Genomic DNA, 10,758 nt, shown 5'->3' with positions numbered 1-10,758 from the left:
TAGTCGGGAGTGGTGCTGACTGAAAACAGATGATTTGGAGCGATTCGCGCGCCATCTGTTGGTCATTCTAAGGACTTATTGAACTACCCTCGTATTAAAATTATTATTTATATTTATATTATTGATATAGATGCTTATTGAGCAAAAATAACTTCTCGCGTTAAATATTCTCCTAGGTTAACAATTTCGACCCCGGGGGTGGAATTACGATACCTTATAGGGGGCGGAATTAGGAATTTCCGAACCTTATTAAAAATAAGTGAAAACATAACCCCAAATTTTTTAATCGAAAATCCACTGCACATCAAGGATGTGAATGTAATGAAGAATATTCGAGTGTAGACACTATAAAAATATCACATAACTTTGAGTGAAACCAGTCCTCCAAGTACCTGAGTTTATTACAATTTAGCGGATCGAAAAGCGTTAGATCGTGTAAATTTTAAGGAAAAGCCGCTATTTACAAAAGACTTGGTACAAACGCGTTCGTAACATAAGCGATAGAAGTTACGACAATCGTTTACGGGGTGCGGCGCTTCCCAGCCAAAATCAGCTGGAGGCGGAATTAGGCACTTTACCCTATTACAGCAGCATCTCGCGTAAGCTTTTCAATTGCTTTAATCTGAGCTTTAAGCTTATCTTTATCGCTTATCCTTCTATACTCTTTTTTAACATTTTGATTATGTGGGTTGGACTGACGATTCGCATTGGTGATTCCAATTACAATGGCATGCGGTAGGCATGTATTGTTTTTATTTATGATTGTATAAATAGATCTTTTAAAGATCTTACTAACGAGTTTTACTTGACCTTTTCCTGCTAGTACGCTCACCCGTGTCATTTCTACAACAAACGTATTATTAATTGAACTAATGCTTCTACCAACTGCCACAAATCTTCAAAATGTAAATCTTTAAGTGATAACAAAGGTTTCCAAGCAACTACTTTCCCAAACCCATCTGAACATAAAACACAATGCCTACTAAATCCGTATCCTCACACCACAAGACTATATAATTATATAGCTGTAAAATCTCTCATTCCAACTAAAGGACAGGGTATTTCTCCCTGGAGGTAAAATTTTTAAAGTTAATTTCCACCGTTTGTATCGAATTTTTGGAATGTACTGATCACATTCGTCTATTTTGATTATAAGGGGGGCTAAATTATCACTCTCATCCCTGCCTACTGGTTGAGCATCCTTGAGGTCATCTACCTTGAGCTGGACATCTTCCATAGGTACGGACGGGGCTGCAGAGTCTCGTGCCATATAAACAGGACTAGTCCTCATAGCTCTTGACGGGCCTGCAATCTTATTCGGGTCAGGATTCACTGAGCCAAGCTGCATATTTGACCCTACTTGAGTCACTGTGCTTTTGATGCAATTTTTAACTTCTGAAAAAAGAAAAAATAATCATTTTAAAACTATGTTCAATATTATAAATGTTTGCTTAAAAAATCAAATTTTATACATATATATCATTTACTTTACCTTGACATTTTACTGCAGATACGCTTTCATCCATCTGCTGCCGAATCTTCTGTTTTTTGCACCTCTTGAAGAACTTTTTTTTGTTTCTTGTAAGTTTCTCCTAGATTCTCTTTTTCACTTATGACTTCCCAGTGATCACTTCTGCTTTTTTGTACCCCCTGATTATGTTAAATGATTCCTCTTTTTTAAATAAATCTACTCGACTTTTTTGTCATCGGACTCTATTTGAGCCCTTATTCTGTTATAATGCATAGCATCGGCTTCCAGACAGTTTTTGGCTTTTTCTCTTCAAATCATATCTTTAACAATAAACAGAGATAAAAATTAACTTACACAAATTTTCTTTTTATGCATACTTGATAAAAAATGTAATTAGTGCAAATTTTAAAGAATTTGACTTACCAACAACCGTTTGGATGTTATTAATTGTAGATTTTTTTCTCTCCCTGAATGCTTATATATTTCCTTAGCATCATAAGTAGAGGTATCGAGCTAGCACTACTTCCTTAACTTGACTCTCCATCGACATTTTCAGTCCTTGGTCACCTCACGTGGTAACTTAAAGTTGCACAGACAGACACTTCACAGAACACAGTTAAATTTAATGCACTGAATTATAGTATAAAATGTACTATAATAACTAATAACCATCCGGAAAATGTCAATTATTTAAGTATAAAATCTCAACAAAAAATCACTGACAACTTTAACACTATATAGTATTTAGATAAAGTGCAATGACTTAGAAAGACTGCGCTTCACTATAGAGCTTATGGTCAAGTCTGATCTTCATTTGAAAATGGTTGCTTGGGAAAAACGCTACGGGAAAACACTAATAGGAATAGCCCCCCCCCCCCGCATCTAGCATTCCAGCTTTTATACCGAAAGACCTCTTTGATCTTTTAGCCTTGAGAACATATGACTAGACTCCTACACCACCACTGTGACAGCGCACAAGAATATTTTTCAGATACAGAAAAAGTTCACACGGTAGAGCAAAGCTTATCGTCATCCTAGAATTGAGGGTCCGTGGTAAAAGTTGCACAGGAAAACACTATTAACTATGACGCCTTCCCGCCTCTGGAATTTTGGCTTTTCAACCCAAAGGCCTTTTAGACTGGGTAAGTGACATCTACTCACCGGGCATCTAGTCACGGAACAAGTAGTCGCGGGACTTCTAGCCACCGGAACATCTAGTCGCCGGGACATCTAGTCGCGGGACACCTAGTCACCGGGACATCTAATCGCCACGCATAATTCCCAGCATTTTTAGTCGCAAAATCATTGTTATAAATCATGGAAAAATAAACATGAGAGACTTTAAACTTCTAACACCAATACACACGATTTATAATAACATTTTTTGGACATTGTTTCCATTATTAAAATTTGTTTCTCTGGGTGAGAAAATACTCTATTAATTGAAATAAGGAGCTTAATTCATTAATTAGATTAATTAAAAGTAAAAAAAATGTTAGAATTTGCGAGCATGAAATGTATATAAGATTTGAGATTTTCATAGTTTTTGATTATTTTATATATATATATATATATATATATTATCAGTACCGAGATTCATTAAGATAATTAAATTGCTCAATCTATCAGTTTGTTTCATCTCAGGAAAAAGTCTCCTTTTTGCTGCCCAGCAGACCCGTGTTCGATTCCCGCCACCGCTGCTTTCTTCTAACACGATTTTTTTCAGCTTTAGAATATAATATTAAGATCTACTTGTATGTTTAATGGATAAAACTTATCATATGTGCAACTGTAATATATATTGAACAGTGAATGTAATTTTTTACAAAAATTTCGTTCTTTTGACCATGGCAAATTTTCCTATTTGATGTTGGAAAAATTATAAATACGGAGAATGAACTTCAAAAGAATTTCTTTCCTATTGTGTTTTTTAAACATCAGTATATTCTAGCGATTATAGGCACTTTCTTTTGATATAAGTACAATTATTTATTCAAAATACTAATTCTTGAAATAGTAAATCTATATCCTGGTTTGCTATTGCTTTATTCTAAAAATAATATTCTTATTAAGAATTGGTAAGAAAAACATTTTTATAAATAAGATTTTTTATGTTTAAAAATTTTTAAATATCGACCATCAAACTTTTCATTTTTAACATTTCGGTCTGCATACCGTAAGGGTAGTTTTTAGGGGTCCTGCCAAAAATTCTTACCTACCCTATCATTCGTAAGATAAAAAAATTTTTTTACGTTTTTAAAATTTCAAATATCAACAATCAAACTTGTGTTTGGCATGTCTGATTAATGGTCGCTGTGTAAGGGTAGTTGTGCCTCTGAAAATTTAAAAATTCGCAAATTTTCTACGACTAAATGTAATTTTCTGTTCTGCTGAATTATATAGGCAACAAAAACTTTAGAAAAAAATTATTTATTTTCGTTCACATCAACGATCTTGTAGTTGTACTTTTCCGTACATTATTGTAGAAAAATAAAACTACAATAAAATACAAAAATATTAGGTATTTGTAATAGTTTGTAAACATTTTTTCACCAGGGGTTTTAAAGAAATTTCTTTAAAATATTTTTTGTGGTTCCCAGATAAAAAATTATTCCTTATCCATCATATATTTTTAATTATTTGTACCAGGAATGTCCAACATTTTTTTCAATCTTTACAAAAAAGGAGTTGAAAATTTTTAGTATCTTATGTTTATTTTGTTATTATTTATAACATAAGGTTTTTCCGGCTGAACGTGCTGGAGACTACGCGTGGTGACTAGATGTCCCGGCGACTAGATTACCCGCGACTAGATATCCCGCCACTACTTATCCCACAACTAAATGTCCGGCGACTAGTTGTCCTGCTCCATTTTCGACTGGTTATTTTGCACTTTTAAACACGTAGCTAGTTTCTTGCTTCACCCACAGCGATATTATTTAAGATTTGTTTGCTATTGAGGATGTGTCATTGTGACTTGAAGAAATAAAAAATTAAAAAATTGTAAACATCTGCTTCGTTTGTAAAGTCACGTATACAGTAGGGGTTTAATTCATACCAGTCATAATCATGCGTACGAAAGAGGTATTCTTATATTTTATCGAGTAGCGTCTCATATTCACTTATTTTCCCCTGCAAATAGAATGAATTTAGCCGATATAAAATAGCTGATAAATCTGTGTAATTATCAAATAATTATCCTAATTCTATATTTAAATCCACTGCATAACGTATATCCTCTCACTCATATACAGTTATTTTCCCTCACACTACTATATCTGAACCCTACTATTTTAATTTGAAGGGAGCAGTCTGACATTTTTAATTACTTTTTTCGAACATTTTTTTCTCAGAAAAAAATTAATTTACGAATATAAAACTTGTAGTAGATAAAAGAAGAGGTTAAATGGTAATGCAGCCATTTTTTAAGATGTAAATATCGCTGGTACGGTAACCTGAAAGTCAATCCCTGTTTGAAACTGGCTGACACGATATCTCGACTTCGGGCCATCAGGTGAAATTAGTGAAATATAAAAAAGTAGCTATCGTGTGAACTATGATATTTCGCATGTGATAACATACAACAAAATGGCCGACTTTTGAAATCCTGTTCAAACCATTAAAGTTAAAAAAAGATAAAAATTCCGCCATATTGTTGTAGGTTTTCACATGTGAATTATCCTAGTTCACACGAGGCTGCCGTACCAGTGATATTTAAATTTCTTTAAATTGCTGTGTTACCTTCAAACCTCTTTTTTTATCTACTAAAAGTTTGATATTAATAAATTAATTTACCATGAGAAAAAAATATTTGAAGAAAGTAATTGAAGCTGGCCGACTGCCCCCTTATGGATTGCGTATGAAGCGCGTCCAGACTTCTTTTGATTTTACCGCTATATTTTTAACCAATGAGAATTCTAGTATAATGCTTGAAACATGCCTAGACATGTCTTTCTCCCCACCCATAATACTTCTATACTCTTTTACAGAAGAAGATCATCATTTTAATCACTCTTTACGCACTCAATAACTCTTGCAGTAAAAACGTAATTATTGCTCTAGAATTGCATTCCAATGACAGTTTTTCAACTGATTATAAAAATTGTATCTAACCAGTTATAAGGAATCACTTTTTTTGTGGAGGAAACATAGTCCAAATTCCAACAACAATTTCAAGTTATAAAAGCCTACATTGAAACTGAGGGATATTTCGCATCAGATTTGTAACCGCTGAAGATCAATGACTAAATAGTGAAGGGCAACACGTCCTTCGGTGAAAAGACTATTCTTTTTCAGAGAATACCAGCTCCTGCAGTAGCTATGAAAAAACTAGCTTTGTTGGTTTGAAAAATATGCTGTGTGCAAATGAATATTTTGCAATGATTAAAGCATTGTGTGCTTTAGTAGAAGATTTTGTGTCTCACATTGTTAAATTATTAACTGACCACTGCGTTGCTGTAAAAATGCCTGAATCTTCAGAAAGTTTTATTTTTAAATTGATGAACAATGAAAAGTTTGAAGAGTTCAAAAATGTAATTCATAAATATTTATCAACGAAATTCAACGACAATTAAATTCATTTAACTTGCCATAAAAACGGCAGGCTATGACTGATCCATTCAACTTCTAGTGTACAAGCAAATATATTAAGTAACCTTTAATTAAATATGGTAAACTATTCTGGAAAGGAGTTACACGCGTATACCTCAATGTTAGTAAATATATGTAAATTATTGTATGCGAATTCGACTTTCCTAGCAAAACAATCTTAATCAATAAATTTGACTAAATTAAAAATGCATAATGTAATGTTTTCATTTAAAAATCCTGTTTCCCCTCTAGTAAATAAGTAGCATTTAAGGGCATACTCTTCGTGACCACGTGACCAAACTAGTCCCCGGATATGAGCATTTTTTTGGTGCCCACTGTGTCCACACGAATTGAGATATCATGTTTAAAATTTGACAGATTAAATAAAAAGCAGTAAAGAACGTTTGTATACATCAATATGTTTATAGTTTTAAAGAAAGTTGATTTATAAATAGCACACTCGTTGGAAATCAACAAATAAGTATCTGCACACATGTAACCTATAATTATTTTTGGAGTATCTTTAGCGATTTCTAGCGGAGAAAAAAAGAAACTTTGAACGTCGATGAAGTCGAGATCACGTGACTAAGTTCGTTCAGGAAATTTTTGTGTAGAATGATTTTCATTTTTTTGGTGCTAAAAATAAGAGATAAATTTCAAATTGGAAACATAGCAACACCAGAAATGTCATCAAATTTACTCTTCGGAGTTTTCCAACCAACTTCCATAATTATTGACGTCTTATTTTTGACGTTGAATCGATCAGCTGATAACTATTCTGGACAGTGTACCAACCGGCGGTGCTCAGCGTCGAACTCGCCTTGTCTTTCGCCCCCGGGTGAAATTTTATTATTTTTGGTTTGGTATAACTTAGAATTGTGTCATACCAGTACAAAAAACCCACAAGAATATATAACCATTAGAAAATTTTAATTATTTTCTGAAGATGAACATTTCTCAAGATGGGACTTGATCGGATTCTCGAATTATCACATTCTAAGATGTGCCTTGATTTTTTTAGATCTAGGCATCTACTTTATCGACATTAACAGTTTTTTTTCCTATTCCTTTAGTATTTCAATAGAAAACTTTCACTTACTTGTGTGCAGATACTGATTTGTTGATATGCAACGAACGTGCAAATTTTATTACTTACATTAATTTTTTTTTAAGGTATACAAACGTTCTTTAGTGCTTTTTATTTAATCTGTCAAATTTTGAATACGATATCTCAATCCGTGTGAATACACTGAACACCAAAAAAATGCTCATATCCGGGGACTAGTTTGGTCACGTGGTCATGAAGAGCATGCTCTTAAGTACAATACACTTTATTAAAAATTAGATTTTTTCAATCCCAAAATGCATAATTTGATCATAGCAATCAATTTTGTGGACAACTGTTCATTGATATATGATCTATTTAAAATCCGAGAGGAAAGGCGTAACCATAAGGGGTCTGATGATTTTCAGAAGATATAGAGGACCGAGGGTGATCAAATTTCAGCATAAAGCGAGTGTGTAAAAGGAATGTAGAGGGCTGGATTGCTCATAGTCCTACTACCTGGTGAAGAGGGAGCTCTAGCCATAGTGGAGCGAGGTGGTGAAGAAAAAGCGAATAAAGGTGAGGGAGGGTATCGCAGACAGGTGCACGGCGATGCCCGCTCGTAGTGGTACACCGTATTAGCGAGGGGATGACGTCATAGTAGAGCGAGGGGGTGAAGGAAAAGTGGATAGGAATCAGCGAGGGTGCCACATGTCTTAATGGGACCTTACTACTATCTCCGATTAACTTGGGGGAAGTAAGTTGGAATAGAGGTTCAGAATATTTATTTAGAAAAATTAGAGGTGTCACTCTCGAACGTTAACTCAACAACAATTTTAAGAATTCTACCATTTTTTAATTTTTATTTTTCGTCAACATATAAAAATCCTTTTTTCTTCCTCATAGACAGAAGTAGCTTACTGTTCATGCCTCGAAAACCGAACATTCCGTGCATGGCATATAAAACAGTTCTTAGTGCAACAAGTGATGAAAACCAGACATTAGTGAAGTGAGCGTGCGAAGCGTGAGTTGGATCCGTGCGAGTTGGGTACACTATTTTTTTACCATGAATGCGTAGAATAGTTTATGAGAGACAGTAGGGAAAAGAAAAAATTATTAATTTTTCACATAATTTAAGAAAGTTCCGGAGCTAAAGCTCCCTACACGGGAAAAAAATATTTTCAAATTTTTCTTAAAACCAATGGCAAATTATTTGGACTATTATTTCATTAAAATAACGTAAATAACTCATAAGAAATAGTTTTTTTTGCATTAATATTGGTTGGATGATTTTAGAAGGGTGTGTCAGCAATTCGAAAATGCCAAATGATCTTTTTTCGTGGTAACTTTCGAACGGCAGCAAAGAAAATGGCTGACTTCTCGTCGTCATGTGATTAGCTGTAAACTCCCTCAGCTAAACACATGGTATGCTCGAATTACGTGTGCGCAACGACTCCTAGATTTTTCAAAGAAAACTCTTGCGTCGTTTCGCATACGCACATACGTCGGCCTACAAATGACGTCACATTTACGATACTTATCATAAAAAAAACTAATTCATGAACATAGCTAATTTAAATTGTACGTGACTTTTTGCCATGTGAGAAGTAATTCATTTGAAATATAATAAATATAGAACCGTGTAAACAAAGTGGTATTAAATTTCATATGGTCTTCGTGTAGATATAAAAACTACTTCGCAAACAGCACATCCCATTTTATGCATAAATATGTCGAATGTCCTTGACCACATTCAACCACATACTGTGAAAAATGCACATGTGCCTCCGCGTGTAGACATACTTTCCAGAGGAATTCAAATTTAAAACAAATATCCGATGTAATAATAAAACCTACCTTTTGCCCTTTCTCTTGTATAAATTTCTGACGGGAATATTCTTTACGTCGTAGATGTCTATACACATGAAATTCTCCACTGCCTGCTCCTGCGCTGCTACCCATTACATTGCGGACAAATTCTGGTACGGTTGGTGTATTCCTCAGTTTAGTTTTTTCAGGCAGCAAGACTGGTTTTTCCTATAAAATACAAACAAAAAGTCAGGGATTCCACGTGATAATTAAAATTTGTCTCAAGTGCACGTTATCAATAGAGTTTAATAATTAATCATCGTTCCAGTCGACCTCGACGATTAAAAAAAAAAATTGCGTTTTTTTTTTAATATTTTGTTTGAACTTTTTTATCATTATTTTAACCAGCACCATCATAATCCTGAATTTATTTTGTTTCAATTGAAAAAATACTTTGAAATTGGTTGAAGAGATTTAGAGATATATGTCTACAAAGTTGAGGAATTAGCGTAACCCACGGTGTACTCAAAGGGAGAAGATTTTCGAAGATTTTTGTTTAGTAGGAAATCGATTTATCAACGTTGATTCCAAATTTAATATTATTTCATTATATTTGTTATAAAATGTGAGGTCATCCTCCATATTTATTTATCTTTATATAAAAAGAGAATATTTTTAAATGTATAAGGTAGAATTAAATAAATTGTTAAAATACTAATTTTTACATATTTTTAAATACTTAATCGTCAGTTTAAATGTTTCGATCCGATCGGCCCGTGGCTCGAATGTCGATAATCCAATAAGCGACTAAAAAAGACATTTCAAGTTTCTAATCCATAAGTATGATTATAAAAATCTAAACCGATGCATATAGAATGTAAATAGAAGATCCAGAGAGACATTCAGCATAGACTGGACGAAGACTCAGAAAATATAAATAGCTTCAAGGAGTTGTGTTGCCATCATAACACCTGATAAAGAATGCCCACCCATCACTACCGAGGAGGTGAAAAAAGTATTAAGAGGCATGAAGAACTATTCCGCACCGGGACTCCTGCCGAAAATAGGCAACTTAGCTGACCCGAAGAACTACAGGCCAATAACTTGTCTGAACACGCTTTATAAGATATTCACAGCTATCCTAAATGATAGGATTGTTCAAGCAATTGAACCTGTGTGGCAAGAAATGTATGAACAACGAGGCTCAAAGAAAGGCATAGCCGGATTTTGGGAGAACCTGCTCATCGATAGATGTATCTGCAAAGATGCAGCATTCTACCAGCGTGACCTATCGACGGCCTGGATTGATTATCGGAAAGCTTTCGATTCTACATCCCATAGACTTATCATCTGTCTTTTGGAAATCTTAAAGGTTCATCCGCAAATAGTTGGGTGCATAGAGAGATTGATGCCGCTTTGGAAAACCAGATTTACTATCTCATCTGGCAAAAATCGTGTGACAACTAACAAGGTCACGTTTCAGAGAGGTGTCTTTCAGGGCGACACCATGAGCCCACTCCTCTTTTGCCTTACGTTATTGCCACTATCTCTAGCACTGCGCCATTCCGACGGGTACTTGTGCGGCCAACCTGCAGATCGAAAATACAAGGTCACTCATGTATTTTACATGGAAGATCTTAAGATCTATGCTAAAAACAGAGAGAAACTGCATCTAGCTCTGGGAATTGTCGAACGATATACTAAGGAAATTGGAATGGAATTTGGGTTAGACAAATGCGCCACAATTGTTTCTGTTGCTCACTCGAGGCCTGACATGGTTCTTCTTGACTTCGAGAAGCGAACCAGGTTCGTTATCGAATTTTCGGCACCAGCTGACAAAAAC

The 10,758-nt window shown here is 34.5% G+C and overlaps 1 protein-coding gene and 1 long non-coding RNA gene across 2 annotated transcripts in view; both read right to left on the bottom strand.

Moving 5' to 3' along the window:
* LOC117181964 (PRKR-interacting protein 1 homolog) overlaps nt 1-10,758 on the bottom strand; it is a 116,137-nt gene that overhangs the window by 51,464 nt on the left and 53,915 nt on the right. The window contains exon 2 of the mRNA XM_033374991.1: nt 8,964-9,143. Coding sequence (XP_033230882.1) covers nt 8,964-9,143 — 180 coding nt within the window. The remainder of the gene's footprint in view (nt 1-8,963; nt 9,144-10,758) is intronic.
* Nucleotides 1,271-2,050, bottom strand: LOC117181965. Its single transcript, XR_004468225.1, has 3 exons — nt 1,895-2,050; nt 1,493-1,791; nt 1,271-1,395 (listed from the first exon to the last, which is right to left on the bottom strand). It is a non-coding gene; the product is annotated as an uncharacterized LOC117181965 (long non-coding RNA).

The sequence above is a fragment of the Belonocnema kinseyi genome, chromosome 10 (genome assembly GCF_010883055.1).
Source record: "Belonocnema kinseyi isolate 2016_QV_RU_SX_M_011 chromosome 10, B_treatae_v1, whole genome shotgun sequence".
Lineage (NCBI taxonomy): Eukaryota > Metazoa > Arthropoda > Insecta > Hymenoptera > Cynipidae > Belonocnema > Belonocnema kinseyi.
This window is presented reverse-complemented; position numbering and strand designations above follow the sequence as displayed.